This window comes from Cherax quadricarinatus, chromosome 94 (assembly GCF_038502225.1).
Source record: "Cherax quadricarinatus isolate ZL_2023a chromosome 94, ASM3850222v1, whole genome shotgun sequence".
Lineage (NCBI taxonomy): Eukaryota > Metazoa > Arthropoda > Malacostraca > Decapoda > Parastacidae > Cherax > Cherax quadricarinatus.
Window position 1 is genome coordinate 7,644,290 of NC_091385.1, and position 19,255 is coordinate 7,663,544.

Consider the following 19,255-nt stretch of genomic DNA (forward strand, 5'->3'; position numbering starts at 1 on the left):
CACCACTATCAAGCAATTCAGGGTCATCTACCTCTGGTTCTGAGTCACTGTTGTCCAAAATACAGACATATTTTGACCTGGTGCTGGAGGGCTCCCCATAAAACAATTTCTCATTGATCTGGAAGGACAATAAAAACGTTCTGTATACATCCAGACCACTACCGAATTCATATATGCAGTAGAATTTTTTTTATAAATATTTATTTTACTGAAAGTGGACTATGTCCCTACTCGGGCAGAGGCAGTCCTGACTGCCCTTCTTTTGTTGCACTTTTTTCAACTGCATGCTACACTCACATTATGCTTCACACGGACTTTATGTATATATCAAAATATGCCTAAACTATTCATGTACACACTAAACACAACAATCAGTACTTACCGACATTGTAGAGGGTAAAATCCAAGAGTATATTAGTGACACTAGATGGAAAAAACCCACTCTGGGCAACGGCAAGCCACAAGTGTTTACATTTTGTTCTCTCAACCAATGGGAAGCCGGCAAACGCCATCACCACTTAGCTGAAGCGACTCAGGGAAGGCTTGTGATTGGTCAAAATTAAAGAACGGGAATCCAGATGCGCAGCACGAGTAGGATGACACGTGTAAAGGTGCACGTGTTTAACCCTTTCAGGGTCCGTTCCGTAGATCTACGGCTTTACGTTCAGGGTCCAAACCGTAGATCTACGTCATGAGCTCAGCTCACTCTGATAAACTGTGAGTGGTACATTTGGGCCTAGATATGAGAGAATACATCTATGTGGTATGTGTGCACCACATAAAACAGATCCTGCAGCACACTGTGTATGAGAGAAAAAAAACTGAAATCATGATTTTTCAATTAAAACAGCAACTTTGCAGTGTTTTTTCGTATGTTTTTTATAGTTGTATTTGCGATTTCTTGGTCTCTTTTGATAGAATGGAAGAAATATTACAGAAACAGAGATGATTTTGATTGGTTTTAGCACTGGAAATGGCTTGAAACTGAGCTCAAAGTAGCAGAAATGTTAAATTTTTGCCGATATTCTAGAGTAAACAAACGACCTCACACGTCTAATACATGCCAGCTGGTGGGTCTAATATGCATTCACAAATATGGTGATGATATTTATACAATTATTACAGTATTGCATAACAGTAAATGTTCTATTTTTTGGTGTGAATAAAAATTCATTTTGTGAATAAAAAATCAAAATGGAATTTATTTGTAAAGCCTCAAAACGTAACTAATGAACAGAGGAAATGTTAGTTTAGTTCCGGGAATACCTACATTGTTTATTCTGGACCCTATTTTGAAATTGGAATATTTTGAACTTTGTGTTAAATTGGCCAAATTAACAATTTCTGATCACTTTAATTTGTAGTTGAAACAGTAGACTTGGCGATTTCTTGTGCTCAATCGATAGAGTAGAAGTAATACTAGTGAAATAGCTAAGAATTTGGTTGACTGGAATAATGTAATTGGCCTAAAATGGGAGTCAAAGTTGGCAAAATCGCCGATTCGTAAATATCGCTGACACATCAAAATTCACGAGAGCATAATTTCGTCAATTTTCCATCAAATTTCGTACTTTTTGTTTTATTACCTTCACTAAAAGATTCTCTACCATTTCATAAGAAAAAATAACAAATTTTTTTTTTTTAAATTCTTGGACACTGGGGCACCACTTCAGATTTGGGCCTTGGACCCTGAAGGGGTTAAAGGCAGTCAAAACTGCCTCTGCCCGATAAAGGGTTTTAATAATGGCCACAAAGTACAAAAGTAATGATGGCAGTTCTTCAGAGCCTAAGAGAAGCTATAAATTGCTTCCCATCAGTAAAAAAGCGCTAATTCTCAACTTACTGTGTGCAGTTTATCAATTAAACATCATGGGTCTCTGTGTAAATGAAAAACGACTTATATTTATGGTTTGCTTCCATCCACGGTTTCGGGTATCCATGGTAGGTCTTAGAACATATTCCCTGCAGATATGGGGGGACTATTGTATATACATGTACATTGTTGCAGCTATGGTATTGTGACTTTATTCTTTGTAGCTTAAGGAGTGCCTCCGGCAAAAAAATGTAGCTTTTTTGTTTACCGTCCGATTTCCTCCAGTTTTGGTGCACAAGACAAAGTGTTTTCACTCATTCTTGAAAATATTTATCAAAAATATACCTCAAACGACAACTGAGAAAAGACTGAAAAAGACTGATTTTCTGAAAAATGTCCTTGTCTCAAAAATCATTCCTATATGGGACATCGTAAGGTTGTTTGGACACTTGGTGCCGAGAGAGCAATGCTTAAACTAATTTTAGGCAACGCCTTTTCTCTAAATAACGTATCTTTATATAAAAAAAAAAAAATTTTTTTTTAGTTCCTGGAATACTGCAAAAAATCTGCCCTTTACTCCCACATAACTCCGAAAGTATTTGAATATTTCCAAAATTACCTTTAACAAAATTAGAGAAACCATTATTCTACAATTTCTGTGAATATTATTCCATTTAATTAAGTAATAAATGCAGAAATAGCAACTGTAGAGGAATAAGTTACTTCCGAGATATAGGCCTAGAACGCCGGCCGGCCCACCGTCTCAAAAAAAAAAGTTTTTTTTTCGCGAAAATCGCGTTTGTTTGGGTGTATTTCTTAGTAAACTGATGTTCTAGTGCAGTTATCCTCTTCAAAACACCGTTTTCTCTTACTCAGAGACCAAAGAATACGACACGGAGACGACATGGAGAGCAGTAACTCAATATTTATCGAAATATTCCCGATAATCTTTCGCCATATTATGGTCTATTTTTTTCAGTCTAGAGTATATAACATGTTTGTATGTTATTTAGAGTGTTTATTATATCATATTAGAACAATTCTGATAGATAAATAAGCTGTAGAGTTGATATATAAGCTGATATAAGCGTAATAATGAAGTGATTTCTCCTGGCGCGGCAACCCTTCCGCGCATTATGATATGATTAATGACTGTTGCTCAATCTAGGGATAAGCTCCGCCTTCAGTTTTATGATGCCAAGTACTCAGTTATTATATTAGAAAGTATAATGCAAGAAAAAGCGATAAAAAACAAGGAAAAATTTCCAAAATATATATGGGCTGTGAGCAGACTCGCTACCAATATCACCGTCACCTTACCTCATATAAATGACTGTAATTTCTTGTAGAAACGTCGTAGAACATTCATTCTGGTACCATTGTGTTGCCAAAGAGTTGAGCTATTTTTCAGTATATATAACTCACTATCCATATTTTTCCGATATTTCGGTGAGCGCGCGCGGAAATTTGCCGGAGGCACTCCTTAAGTGTATTTTTTTACAAGGAATAGTTCATAATTATGCATGGCATTTTATGCAGTCTTGGTTAAATTTGGTTAAATAACATTAACGTAACTTCATCTAATACAGCCTCTCCTCACTTAGCAATGTAAGTGTTTGCCGACGACTCGGACTTACGACGGGCTATCTGACCAGTATGCATACTTAAATTTATATTAGAGCTGATTACCTCTATTCTGTTTATTACAGTATACAGTACACTACTGTATAAAAATTTAAAAGTATACCAGAAATGTTATAAATGGTGCAAAGGTGACATTAAAGCAATATCAGAGATGGTTGACACAAACCCACTACCATTGTTGTATGCTCCTTGCTTTGTGACGAATTTATTCACTAATGTGGTCTTTGGAATGCAACTACGTTGTTAAGTGAGGAGAAGCTGTATACCATATGTAGAGAAATAGGGTTGTTATATACACAATTTTGGAATTAGAAAGGCATTTTTTTTTTTTTCTTTTTTTTTTTTTTTTTTTACACTGGCCATCCCCCACCAAGGCAGGTTGACCTGAAAAACACGCACTTTCACCATCATTCACATTATCACTGTCTTGCCAGAGGCACACAGATATGACAGTTTAGGTGTCACTCTTAACAGCAGATGCCCCAAACTTCCCCTTTAGAGTGCAGGCACTGTACTTCCCACCTCTGGGACTCTAAGTCCAGCTGGCCAGTAGCCAGAATCTCTTCACAAAATATTACCCTGCTCACACTGCAAAAAACATTTATCTCCACTCTTATCTAACATTCACACACCTATCTAATACTCTCACACATGCCTGCTGTATGTCCAAGTCCCTTGCTCACAAAACCTTTACCCCCTCCCCCCATCCTTTCCAAGGATGACCCCTACCCCTCCTTCCCTCCACTACAGATTTATACACGCCAAGTCATATTTTGCTCCATCCTCTCTAAATGACTAAACCACCTCAACAACCCCTCCTCAGCCCTTTGAATAATACTTTTAGTAACTCCACACCTCTTAATTTCCACACTCCGAATTCTCTGCATAATATTTATGCCACATGTTACTCTTAGACAGGACATCTCCACTGCCTCCAGCTGCCTCCTCACTGCAACATTCACAACCCAAGCTTCACACCCATATAAGAATGTTGCTACCACTATCTCATGTGCAGGTTGCATATGTAGTACACAAATAACTTGCACTTAGAAGATTGAAACTTAAGATGACTTTTGGGTCATAAGTTTCGTTCTTCTGTGTGCGAGCTATTTGTTATTGTTCCAGTCGTGGTATTGTGCCTTTTTATTTTTTCTGCATTTGTAGTACCAGTATGTAATTAAACATAATGTAAAAATGGGAGAAAAATAAATATCCCTTTCTTTCAGGAGCGTGATGGAGGACTCTGGTGGAATGACAGCTAATGCCCAGGAGTTCTGCCTCCGCTGGAACAACTTCCACTCTAGCTTAGTAACAGCGCTGGATGGTTTCAAGAATGACCAAGATTTTGTAGATGTAACTCTAGCATGCGAAGGACAGTTCCTCAAAGCTCACAAAATGCTACTTTCAGCCTGTTCAGTTTTCTTCAGAGATCTCTTGAAGGTTAGTACTATACAGTACTAATCTGTTTTTACATTTGTGACAGAAAAGGAAACTTAAATCTACCTAGGTAGTTTGAAATTAATATTTCACAATTAGGATTTGACTTTCTACTTATTGATGGTTTGAGGGATTATCCACTACCATGGCCCAGTCTCAGACTAGGCCTCCTGGTTGCTAGCCTGAAATGGCAGGGTGCTCGAGGCTCCTGCATGCAGTCTGATGTAGGCATCACAGCCTAACCGATAAGAAATTGCCTGGAAGAAATTTCAGTGTTAAAGTTTAAAGATAGGGATGTTGAATAAACAGAAGGGTGGCTGGAGGCATGAACTGCTGTCTGTAAATTCACAGTCTGACACTGTACCTTCAAGGCTAACCCAGGCCTTGACGATATAGTGTCAGACTGTCAATTTACGGATCACAGTTCGAGCCCCTCATCCACCCTTCTGTTTATTTATCGACAGTTGTTTATTACAACTTAATTTGAGTTCATAGGGATAGTAGTTTACTATAGCAATAATATACAGTAGGGCCCCACTTATACAGCAGGTTAAGTTCCAGGCTACCACCCGAGAGCGGACATCGCTGGAAAGCAGAAAGCCATTTTTTCCACTTACTGTATTTTGCGCCTCATAAGACTTGTTTTAGTTTCAATGGCTCGGCATTAGATGTAACTGGGAGAGTTACAGCCCACCCTACACCCAAAACTTATAGCTCCCGTCACTGACCTTCAGTTTATAGGACGCAATATGGTCTTTGGAAACATTTTATGGAAAAAATGTGCATCTCATATGACATGAAATATGGTATAAATGCATATAAATGCCAGATAATAAGTTTACACTAAATATATTAAGTTAGCAATAGAACTAGGCATTAAAAACAATAAAAATTAAATGCACATACAGTACACTTATTATTTACCTTAAAATATTTGTAGTCTTAATGTACGGTGAGAGGTGAGTAGTATTTACTTGTAGGAAGTCAGGTGTGGGAGGTATGGTAGCCAGCCAGGCCACCCCACCCACAGGAAATATACTACGACATTTAAAGTGCCCCAGAGCGATAAAATGCATATACAGTACATTCATAACTTACTTTAAAATATTTGTAGTCTTAATGTAGGGCGAGAGGTGAGTGGTATTTATTTGTAGGAAGTCAGGTGTGGGAGGTATGGTAGCCAGCAAGGCTAGGCTACCCCACCCACACGTAATATACTGCAACATTTAAAGCTCCCTAGAGCGATAAAATGCACATACAGTACACACATTACTTACCTTAAAATATTTGTAGTCTTAATGTAGGGTGAGAGGTGAGTAAACAAGGTAAAACAAATAAATGAGAGAGAATGAGTACATGAGAGAGGAGAGAGATGCGGAGTTGTGTAAACAAGCAGACGAAAGTGTCTGGTTTTGGTTCATACATGTAACGTCTATATTTTTTTTTTTTTTTTTAAACAAGTCGGCCGTCTCCCACCGAGGCAGGGTGACCCAAAAAGAAAGAAAATCCCCAAAAAGAAAATACTTTAATCATCATTCAACACTTTCACCTCACTCACACATAATCATTGTTTTTGCAGAGGTGCTCAGAACACAACAGTTTAGAAACATATACGTATAAAGATACACAACATATCCCTCCAAACTGCTAATATCCCGAACCCCTCCTTTAGAGTGCAGGCATTGTACTTCCCATTTCCAGGACTCAAGTCCAGCTATATAAAAATAACCGGTTTCCCTGAATCCCTTCACTAAATATTACCCTGCTCACACTCAACAGATCGTCAAGTCCCAAATACCATTCATCTCCATTCACTCCTATCAAACATGCTCATGCACACCTACTGGAAGTCCAAGCCCCTCGCCCACAAAACCTTCCTTACCCCTTCCTTCCAACCTTTTCGAGGACGACCCTTACCCCGCCTTCCGTCCCCTACAGATTTAAATGCTCTCCATGTCATTCTACTTTGATCCATTCTCTCGAAATGACCAAACCACCTCAACAACCCCTCTTCAGCCCTCTGACTAATACTTTTATTAACTCCACACCTCTTAATTTCCACACTCCAAATTTTCTGCATAATATTTACACCACACATTGCCCTTAGACAGGACATCTCCACTGCCTCCAACTGCCTCTTTGCTGCTGCATTCACAACCCAAGCTTCACACCCATATAAGAGTGTTGGTACTACTATACTTTCATACATTCCCTTTTTTGCCTCCATAGATAACGTTTTTTGTTTCTACATATACCTCAACGCACCACTCACCTTTTTTCCCTCGTCAATTCTATGATTAACCTCATCCTTCATAAATCCATCCGCCGACACATCAACTCCCAAGTATCTGAAAACATTCACTTCTTCCATACTCTTCCTCCACAATATGATATCCAATTTTCCTTTATCTAAATCATTTGATACCTTCATCACCTTACTCTTCTCTATGTTCACTTTCAACTTGCTACCTTTACACACACTCCCAAACTCATCCACTAACCTTTGCAATTTTTCTTTAGAATCTCCCATAAGCACAGTATCATCAGCAAAGAGCAACTGTGTCAATTCCCAATTTGAATTTGATTCCCCATAATTTAATCCCACCCCTTTCCCGAACACCCTAGCATTTACTTCTTTTACAACCCCATCTATAAATATATTAAACAACCATGGTGACATTACACATCCCTGTCTAAGACCTACTTTTACCGGGACATAATCTCCCTCTCTTCTACACACCTTAACCTGAGCCTCACTATCCTCATAAAAACTCTCTACAGCCTTTACTAACTTACCACCTATTCCATATACTTGCAACATCTGCCACATTGCTTCCCTATCCACTCTATCGTATGCCTTTTCTAAATCCATAAATGCAATAAAAACTTCCCTACCTTTATCTAAATACTGTTCACATATATGCTTCAATGTAAACACTTGATCTACACATCCCCTACCCACTCTGAAACCTCCCTGCTCATCCGCAATCCTACATTCTGTCTTGCCTCTAATTCTTTCAATTATAACCCTACCGTACACTTTTCCTGGTATACTCAGTAAACTTATTCCTCTATAATTTTTACAATCTCTTTTGTCCTCCTTCCCTTTATATAAAGGGACTATACATGCTCTCTGCCAATCCCTAGGTACCTTCCCCTCTTTCATACATTTTTTTTTTTTTTTTTTTTTTTTTTTTTTTTTTTTTTTCAACAAGTCGGCCGTCTCCCACCGAGGCAGGGTGACCCAAAAAAGAAAGAAAATCCCCAAAAAGAAAATACTTTCATCATCATTCAACACTTTCACCACACTCGCACATTATCACTGTTTTTGCAGAGGTGCTCAGAATACAACAGTCTAGAAGCATACACATATAAAGATACACAACATATCCCTCCAAACTGCCAATATCCCAAACCCCTCCTTTAAAGTGCAGGCATTGTACTTCCCATTTCCAGGACTCAAGTCCGACTATATGAAAATAACCGGTTTCCCTGAATCCCTTCACTAAATATTACCCTGCTCACACTCCAACAGATCGTCAGGTCCCAAGTACCATTCGTCTCCATTCACTCCTATCTAACACGCTCACGCACGCTTGCTGGAAGTCCAAGCCCCTTACCCACAAAACCTCCTTTACCCCCTCTCTCCAACCCTTTCGAGGACGACCCCTACCCCGCCTTCCTTCCCCTATAGATTTATATGCTTTCCATGTCATTCTACTTTGATCCATTCTCTCTAAATGACCAAACCACCTCAACAACCCCTCCTCTGCCCTCTGACTAATACTTTTATTAACTCCACACCTTCTCCTAATTTCCACACTCCGAATTTTCTGCATAATATTTACACCACACATTGCCCTTAAACAGGACATCTCCACTGCCTCCAACCGTCTCCTCGCTGCTGCATTTACCACCCAAGCTTCACACCCATATAAGAGTGTTGGTACTACTATACTTTCATACATACCCTTCTTTGCCTCCATAGATAACGTTTTTTGACTCCACATATACCTCAACGCACCACTCACCTTTTTTCCCTCATCAATTCTATGATTAACCTCATCCTTCATAAATCCATCCGCCGACACGTCAACTCCCAAGTATCTGAAAACATTCACTTCTTCCATACTCCTCCTCCCCAATTTGATATCCAATTTTTCTTTATCCAAATCATTTGACACCCTCATCACCTTACTCTTTTCTATGTTCACTTTCAACTTTCTACCTTTACACACATTCCCAAACTCATCCACTAACCTTTGCAATTTTTCTTTAGAATCTCCCATAAGCACAGTATCATCAGCAAAAAGTAACTGTGTCAATTCCCATTTTGAATTTGATTCCCCATAATTTAATCCCACCCCTCTCCCAAACACCCTAGCATTTACTTCCTTTACAACCCCATCTATAAATATATTAAACAACCATGGTGACATTACACATCCCTGTCTAAGACCTACTTTTACCGGGAAGTAGTCTCCCTCTCTTCTACACACCCTAACCTGAGCCTCACTATCCTCATAAAAACTCTTTACAGCATTTAATAACTTACCACCTATTCCATATACTTGCAACATCTGCCACATTGCTCCTCTATCCACTCTATCATATGCCTTTTCTAAATCCATAAATGCAATAAAAACTTCCCTATCTTTATCTAAATACTGTTCACATATATGCTTCAATGTAAACACCTGATCTACACATCCCCTACCCACTCTAAAACCTCCTTGCTCATCCGCAATCCTACATTCTGTCTTACCTCTAATTCTTTCAATTATAACCCTACCGTACACTTTTCCTGGTATACTCAGTAAGCTTATTCCTCTATAATTTTTACAGTCTCTTTTGTCCCCTTTCCCTTTATATAAAGGGACTATACATGCTCTCTGCCAATCCCTAGGTACCTTCCCCTCTTTCATACATTTATTAAACAAAAATACTAACCACTCCAACACTATATCCCTCCTGCTTTTAGCATTTCTGTCATGATTCCGTCAGTTCCAGCTGCTTTACCCCCTTTCATTCTACGTAATGCCTCACGCACCTCACGCACACTCACATCCTGTTCTTCACTCCTGAAAGATGGTATACCTCCCTGGCCAGTGCATGAAATTACCGCTTCCCTTTCTTTGTCGACATTTAAAAGTTCCTCAAAATGTTCTTGCCATCTACCCAATACCTCCATCTCCCCATCTACTAACTCCCCTACTCTGTTTTTAACTGACAAATCCATTCATTCTCTAGGCTTCTTAACTTGTTTAACTCGCTCCAAATTTTTTTCTTATTTTCATTAAAATTTCTTGACAGTGCCTCTCCCACTCTATCATCTGCTCTCCTTTTGCACTCTCACCACTCTCTTTACCTTTCTTTTACTCTCCATATACTCTACTCTTCTTATAACACTTCTGCTTTGTAAAAACCTCTCATAAGCTAACTTTTTCTCTTTTATCACACCCTTTACTACTTCATTCCACCAAATACTCCTCTTTCCTCCTGCACCCACCCTCCTATAACCACAAACTTCTGCCCCACATTCTAATACTGCATTTTTAAAACTATTCCAACCCTCATCAACCCCCCCCCCCCCCCCCCACTACTCATACTTGCACCAGCCCACCTTTCTGCCAATAGTTGGTTATATCTCACCCGAACTTCCTCCTCCCTTAGTTTATACACTTTAATATGTGTAGTGTGACCTAAGTGTAAGTAGAAGTAGCAAGACGTACCTGTAATCTTGCATATTTATGAGACAGACAAAGGACACCAGCAATCCTACCATCATGTAAAACAATTACAGGCTTTCGTTTCACACTCATTTGGCAGGGCGGTAGTACTTCCCTGGGTGGTTTCTGTCTACCAACCTACTACCTATGAACGTCTCATATTTCTTTCTTTCTTTCAACACACCGGCCGTATCCCACCGAGGCGGGGTGGCCCAAAAGGAAAAACGAAAGTTTCTCCTTTTACATTTAGTAATATATACAGGAGAAGAGGTTACTAGCCCCTTGCTCCCGGCATTTTAGTTGCCTCTTACAACACGCATGGCTTACGGAGGAAGAATTCTGTTCCACTTCCCCATGGAGATAAGAGGAAATAAACAAGAATAAGAACTAGAAAGAAAATAGAAGAAAACCCAGAGGGGTGTGTATATATGTGCTTGTACATGTATGTGTAGTGTGACCTAAGTGTAAGTAGAAGTAGCAAGACGTACCTGAAATCTTGCATGTTCATGAGACAGAAAAAAGGACACCAGCAATCCTACCATCATGTAAAACAATTACAGGCTTTCGTTTTACACTCACTTGGCAGGACGGTAGTACCTCCCTGGGCGGTTGCTGTCTACCAACCTACTACCTATGAACGTCTCATATTTATGTTAATTTATTCTTCTGTGGGGCTTATTTATCATGTTTATATGTTATGTAGCATGTTTATTATATAATTTTGAAAAAATATCATAAATGGATTGATGAATAAGTTTATATTAATGTAATATATGACATTTAATGTGCCTGAAAGTGATTATTATTGTGTATTATTATTTATTTTTTTTTTCAACAAGTCGGTCGTCTCCCACCTAGGCACTCTTAGTGATTTTAATGTGTACCTGCACGCACACTTGAAATTTTGGAAAGTTTCGATACATAATGGAGAGACAGTGCTCAAAGAGCTCATGGAGAAAGTAAACAAAACGGGTGGGGCGTGGTGACCGTATTAGAAAGTTAGGTGTGGAGCCATCTAGTGAATTTTGGTCATAATTTGAAATGTCAATATTAGTAGAACACCGTAAGGCAAAATGCCGTAAAGTGGGGCCCTACTGTAGTTGAGTGTACAAGTGCTTTATAGGGTATTATCAGTGATTTAGCATCTCTCATTTAAAGGTTCTTGTTATCTATTCCGTGGTTTGTAATAGTAAAGGTAGTGCTCCTTGTTTATAAGGGCTTCTTTCATAGTTATCCTTAGGCCCTTTCATTGTTTTGCAATTAATATAGTGATTAAATTTTTTTTTTTACCCCTCAGAGTACAGGTAGCTGAAATTGTCTTTGTTGAACATGCTTTCTGTGGGTCATTGGAAGAGTGAGTTTATTTCAGTTGGTGGTTTGCTGAGTACTTGATGTACACTACTACTGCAGATTCTAGTATTTTGTCTGCAGATGATGTTACAGTGCTCTGAATTGTATCTTTGTCTATCAAATGCGAGAATCAGAAATTGGATTGTGGTTAGAAATTCTCATCATAGATTTGATTTACATGCTGGGTTGTATTTGCTGTTTTTTTTTTTTTTAGTTTAGTTTAGTTAATCCACTACTTTCTTTTTCTGTACTCTTAATCCTTGATGACATATGTCAAAAATTTTATCAGAGTTTAAATATATTATGTGTGCATTTTGCTTATCTTCCATTGTGTCCAAAATCACATCAAAATAGTCTTGCAGTTGCAAGATCCATGAGCATTTATATTGGCCTGGGTTATTTCATATGATTATCAACATTACCCCTCATCACACTTTACAAAGTCATAGATAATGTGTGATGTCAGTGCAAGCTATAGATAAGTGGTTTATGTACTCTATAGTATTTCAGTCTGATCATATACAAGTACTGTATATACCATAATATATGAGGAACAAAGGACTCAACAGCTAATAGATAGAATGTAACACTTGTTTGACATTCAGTATTAGCTTATCAAAATGTAAACTGTGAATGTTCTTAGCTAAAGCCATTGATGATGGCATCTACATTTCATTTTTACTGTAATGTAAATTCACGAAGGTAAATCTTATTTTTCGTATCATCTCAGAGTGTGTTCTCTTTCAGGCAAATCCATGTCAGCATCCAATTGTCATATTGCCACCAGAGGTGCGTTTTGCAGATTTAGAGAAGCTTCTACGATTCATATACCAGGGGGAAGTTAATGTGCATCAAGAAAATTTGGCTAGATTTCTCAAAACTGCAGAAATGTTGAAGATCAGAGGCCTTGCAGAGGACAGTGAAAAGGTAAGATTTTTTATTGTATGGTATTACTGTTCTGCATTTTTTTTTTTTCATATCCAACCGAGGCAGGGTGACCTAAAAAGAAAAACAAAAGTTTATCTTTAAATTTAGAAATGTATAAAGGAAAAGAGGTTACTAGCCCCTTGCTCCTAGCATTTTACTCGCCTCTTATGACATGCATGGCTTAAAGAGGAAGAATTTTGTTCCACTTCCCAAGGAGTGTTTTTGCATTCATTTTCTCATAATAATAGCTGATAGTTTCATGACTTGTCATGTTGTTGGAGTGTGAGCATAAATTTAAATTTTATTTCCCTGAAAAATAGTTTCAAAGTAATGAATCCATATTTATTCCTTAGATGATGTTGAGTTTGTGTTGTCTATGACTGGCATAGAGCACATACAGCAGCATCGTGCACATGCTAATTTGTCAGTTGGCCTAAGTGTGCCTGTGATGCTTACTCTTTAGTTGTGTGTGTGTGTAACCAGTACATCTCAGTTTGTGAGTTTCGGTATTTGCTTCTTCTTTCAACACACCAGCCATATCCCACCGAGGCGGGGTGGCCCAAAAGGAAAAACGAAAATTTCTCCTTTTACATTTAGTAATATATACAGGAGAAGGGGTTACTAGCCCCTCCCAGCATTTTAGTCGCCTCTTACAACACGCATGGCTTATGGAGGAAGAATCGGTATTTGCTTATGTTCAGAATAATTTTGGTTAGATTAGTTGTATGCACCAGTGCTATTTTTCAATAAGAATCTAGTTTTCTTTTGTATTTTTAAGGGCTGATTTTAGAGATGACTTTTGCTTCCTCTGAAATTTGGTTGACTACGTAACCTTCGCTTGCATAACATTTGATGAACAAGCCAAAAGAAATCAGTATAAATAGGAGTAATTTTAATGGCTTATTTCTTGAAGACTACTAATTTCCTGAGGAAACAAAGGTTATTTCTGAAGTTAGTGCTTAAAAATACATAAAGGTGGATTTATTGAAAAAAACAAAAACTAATCTTTCCCCTAATTTTCTGTTCCCATAATGTCATGACAAGGGAATCAGAAAGAAAATTGACCTTATATGGGTATAATTTTCTCAAAAAATAAGCATTCCAGGTTTCTCAACTATTTTGAAAAAAAATACGATACATAATTATGTGCAGACACTCTCTTTGTAGCACTAGTCTTCCAATAATCCCCATTGCAGAGAAGCTTTACTTTGTGCTTCTCCATGAGGCAGGTGCATCATGTTAAGATCAGACCACTTCACACTTTCTCTGTCCAGACTCCCAAAATTAATATTGCTCTGTGTCCACTTCTTAAAAAAATTCTTTTGAAGTAGTAGAGAATGTTTTTCGGAAGGTAATGACACCTAAAGTACGAAATTTAGTGGTTGAGGAAGTTGAGAAGAATCCTTCCTCCATAAACGATGTGTATCACAATAGGTGACTAAAATTTAACGCTGTGTCCATCTCCATCTCCCAGCAAAGCAGGGTGACCCAAAGAAAGCACATTCACAAATTGTTAGAATGAAATCTTTGTTTTCATTATTATAAAAAAACATTGTAGTGCTGGTTTTCTGTCCTGTATCACTTGAAATATTGTAGGTAATGTATTTAACATGTGGAAAAAACCGTAAGTGAACATTAAGCTTAGGTTTTTATCACTTTTCAGCAGAGAGTACTTCGTTCATCCTCACCAAGACCGCCGGAAGGATGTGACACTGATTCCGTCAGTCCTAAACGACCCAGGTTATCTATAGACGTCCACCAATCCTCTCAAGAACCACATACCCCAAATGATGACAGTCGGTTATCAGGTGATTCAGATTCAGAAATGATTCCTGTCAAACAAGAGATGGTTGAATTAAAAGAATGCAGTGATTCTGCATACGAAGGTGGGTTTCAACAGAGTTGTTGCAGTTATGTCGCAGAGTATAGTCATGCGTCGCTTAATGACGGGGATACATTCTGAGAAGTGCATTGTTAAAAGAGTTTGTCGTTTTGACAACATAGTGTATGAGGCTGCTGCTGGCATAACACTGCATGCTGTTTTACAATAAACCTTTTGTTTTATAAGTAGAAAGAATACACTCTAGAATAATGACAAAGTACAGTGCAGTAAATACATAAACCACTAACATTGTTGTTTATAATCAAGTATTATATACTGTACATAATGTATGTGCTGTACTTTCATATGACTGGCAGTGCATTGAACCACTGTTGTATATACGGTCTGTTGTTGACTGAAATGTCGTTATGCGGCGCATGACTGTACAGGCAAACTGTGATATTTGTTGCTTATATCCCTAATTCACTGGTTACTTTTCTGGGCTCCTCTTCACAGTTGTGTACCACATTGCCTTTTGCTTGACTTGAGGTTTGTGGAATGTCCCAAATTGGATTAAATTTCTCTTCTTATCTGGATACTTGTGTAAAAATTAATTTTAGAGCAATATCTAAAGATTCAGTACAGCCAAAAAAAATAAGAAAAGTTAAACCAGTCATAGGATTTTTCTGAAGAATTGCTTCAATCTGTTTCTCACATCTGAAGTTGTTCTCTGGTTTATCCTTTGGAAAATAAATCTGAATGCAATAAGGATGATTCTTTATGAAACAGACATTTTTTCTTGGGAGTTTGGTTCACAGTAAAGTTTTTCTTTCAGTAATTTTTTGCCATTAGTAACTGTTTCTTAAAGCCAATATTAATGTTATCTTAGGCTAGGGTCAGCTTTGGCTCTTCTTTGGATCCAAATATGTAAGAGTCCTCCTGCAGGTATTTTGTTAGTTTGACAAGTTCACCAACAAAGGCTTGTGCTATGGTGATCAGCCATTTCTGAAATCATGGATATTTGGATACAAAGACCCTGTTTTGGTCTAGAGAGACAGAGCCCTTTCAAGCTTGAAATTCTTAATGAGATCACATACAAAACTGGTCATTGAAACAGCTCGCAGGAAGCCAGATGGTTCACAGTAAGTGAGGCCTAGTACTGTACTGGAATTTTATATCATGCTGTAGATCTTAGGAGATTTGGAAGAAGGGAGCACGGGTTTCTTTTGATGATGATCAATTTATAGAAGCTTTTTTTATTTGTTTTAACCCCTTGTGTTGTGCCTCCTTCCAGTTTTTTTTTTTTTCTCTTTCTCTCTCCTTTAGAGATGTTGATGGCACGTGTGTTACCTGTGGTTTAAATTCTCGTTCAGGAAGGAATGGTTTAGAGGGCTTCCACCACACTCCTAAGTTCTCTACATCTTTCTCTTTAGTTCAGAAAGAGACCTGCTTATTATTCCAGGGCTTAGGAATCCTCAGTGATCTGTTCTCACTACCCACTGTCAAGGTGGAGATAACCCATGTGCAGTCATGCCTGGTTCTGCTTGGTCGAGTCTTTTCAGTAAAAATACAGTATGTTTATTGTTCCGGGTTTTACGTCAGTGATCCAGTCTCAGACCAGACTTTATAAAATGTGAAAATATTTCAAGATTAAAATTGATTTAAGAAACTTGTAGGAAAGTAATTTTTCTGTTTGTTACCTGTTCCTAGTTATAAGACCAGAACCTTGCTTGTTATGTCCTATATTTAGTAATAAATTTATAATTAGCTACAATGAGTTACAGTTACAGTTTTATACGATTTTCACTCTTCTCCCTGAGACAGCTTTAAGTAAGTAGCTATTTTTAGTCATCTGACTTCTACTTACAAGATTTTTCCTTTATCCTACTCCAGTTATGCTTGCTGGCTCATGAATTATGTCAACTTACTAATAGGAGGTTGGTAGATAGCAGTCACCCAAGGGGATACCCAGTAATAATTTTTTTTTTTTTTAACTAATCGGCTGTCTCCCACCAAAGCAGGGTGATCCAAAAAAGAAAGAAAATCCCCAAAAAGAAAATACTTTCATCATCGTTCAACACTTTCACATCACTTATACATAATCACTGTTTTTGCAGAGGTGCTCAGATTGCAAAAGTTTAGAAGTATATACGTATAAAAATACGTACACAATACATGTATATCGCTCTAAACTACCAATATCCCAAACCCCTCCTTTAAAGTGCAGGCATTGTACTTCCCATTTCCAGGACTCAAGTCCAGCTATATAAAAATAACCAGTTTCCCTGAATCCCTTCACTAAATATTACCCTGCTCACACTCCAACAGCTCGTCAGGTGGCAAATACCATTCATCTCCATTCACTCCTATCTAACACGCTCATGCACGCTTGCTGGAAGTCCAAGCCCCTCGCCCACAAAACCTCCTTTACCCTCTCCAATCTTTTCGATGATGACCCCTACCCAGTTTTCCTTCCCCTATAGATTTATATGCTCTCCATGTCATTCTACTTTGATCCATTCTCTCTAAATGACCAAACCACCTCAATAACCCCTCTTCAGCCCTCTGACTAATACTTTTATTAACTCCACACGTTCTCCTAATTTCCAAACTCTGAATTTTCTGCATAATATTTACACCACACATTGCCCTTAGACAGGACATCTCCACTGCCTCCAACCATCTCCTCACTGCAGCATTTACAACCCAAGCTTCACACCCATATAAGAGTGTTGGTACCACTATACTTTCATACATTCCCTTCTTTGCCTCCATAGATGATATTTTTTGTCTCCACATATGCCTCAGCACACCACTCACCTTTTTTCCCTTATCAATTCTATGATTAACCTCATCCTTCATAAATCCATCCGCCGACATGTCAACTCCCAAGTATCTGAAAATATTCACTTCTTCCATACTCCTCCTCCCCAATTTAATATCCAATTTTTCTTCATCTAAATCATTTGATACCCTCATCACCTTACTCTTTTCTATGTTCACTTTCAACTTTCTACCTTTACACACATTCTCAAACTCATCCACTAACCTTTGCAATTTTTCTTTAGAATCTCCCATTAGCACAGTATCATCAGCAAAAAGCAACTGTGTCAATTCCCATTTTGTATTTGATTCCCCATAATATAATCCTACCCCTCTCCCGAACACCCTAACATTTACTTCTTTTACAACCCCATCTATAAATATGTTAAACAACCATGGTGACATTACACATCCCTGTCTAAGACCTAAGAATAATAATAATATCTTAATTTTTACAAGTACATGTACAAGGTATACAGGGCTTGCTAACATCAGTGACATACTACTACATAGAAGGCCGCTTGTTATGCTTAGCATTTTGGGCAGATTAGGTCAGTTTTGTCTCGGGTACCCAGGTACCCATTTTATATTGATGGGTGAACATGGACAGCAGGTGTCTTATGGAAACACATCCCTAATGTTTTCCAGCCACACCAGGAATTCAAACTCTGGAGCTCAGTGTGTGAGCTGAGTGCACTAGTGATCGAGCTACTCCACACCTAAGTGTAAAAACGAAGCCTGTGTAATGTCTTGCAGTCTAACAGGATTTTTTATCTTTTCATTCTGTCTTGTGAACAGGTTAAATGGCAAGTAAATCTTACAAACTTCTACTTACATTCAGTCTTACTTTCCTTTGTGCTTCTTAGTATTTCTTACTCCTATAATATTTCTTTTTTAGTTAAGGAGGCATAACCTGAGACTGGGCTGTGAGGTTGATTATCTCCATAACTATTAACAGATGGAATTTGAGCCAACAGATTTATATCGGCATATACTCGTTAAAGTCAAAAATCCTCCAAGTTTCCCAAAGATGGGACCTGTGGTTCAGAAGTATATGTCTTTGTCCCTAATATTGGAAGCTAATGTGATGTTGCAGCAACTTTTTGCCTCCAGCACAGTAAGCTACCATTTGGAGACATCAAAATAATACATATTAATGTATTCATTGCCATTTATTCCAGATCCTCTGGAGGTTTGCCATTAAGGCTTTGTCCTGTAAAGATGAAACACTGGGTTTGTTTCAATACATAGATTAGATATCAAAATACTTAGACAGGAAACTTGTTGTCTTTTGCCCTTGTATTGGGTTAGTGACCATCAGCAGGGCAACAAAGAGCCTCAGACTGATCTTATGGGCATCTGCGCAAACACGATCTGAATTATCAGCTGGAGGTTGAAAGTCGTATCTCATCTTGATGGGATATGTGGCTTGTTATGGCCCTTAGCGATATAAATATAAGGAAATAACGTGCCTTAATGGCTAGTTTTTGTTCCTGCCACCAGATTAGACCAGCTGGATTTCTAAATCTTGGTGATGATTGATTGCTGTACGTATGACTTGAGTTTGAGATGTCATCACTTTTACATAAGGTTGATTTTGATACATCCAGTCTTCATGATATATTTTATTAAGGCAACGATAAGAATTTTTCTGGTTAGTAGGGAGAGGAGCCAATGTGTTTCTGGTAATTTGTTTATAAAAAAGTCTCG

General features: G+C 38.1%; 1 protein-coding gene across 8 annotated transcripts in view; it reads left to right on the plus strand.

Moving 5' to 3' along the window:
* LOC128700853 (protein bric-a-brac 2) overlaps nt 1–19,255 on the plus strand; it is a 408,639-nt gene that overhangs the window by 4,812 nt on the left and 384,572 nt on the right. For 7 of the 8 annotated variants that reach the window (XM_070104750.1, XM_070104751.1, XM_070104749.1 and 4 more), the window contains exons 3-5: nt 4,684–4,897; nt 12,721–12,900; nt 14,564–14,786. In XM_070104750.1, coding sequence (XP_069960851.1) covers nt 4,691–4,897; nt 12,721–12,900; nt 14,564–14,786 — 610 coding nt within the window. In that variant the 5' untranslated portion in view covers nt 4,684–4,690. The remainder of the gene's footprint in view (nt 1–4,683; nt 4,898–12,720; nt 12,901–14,563; nt 14,787–19,255) is intronic. The other variant, XM_070104746.1, reaches the window with a different exon arrangement.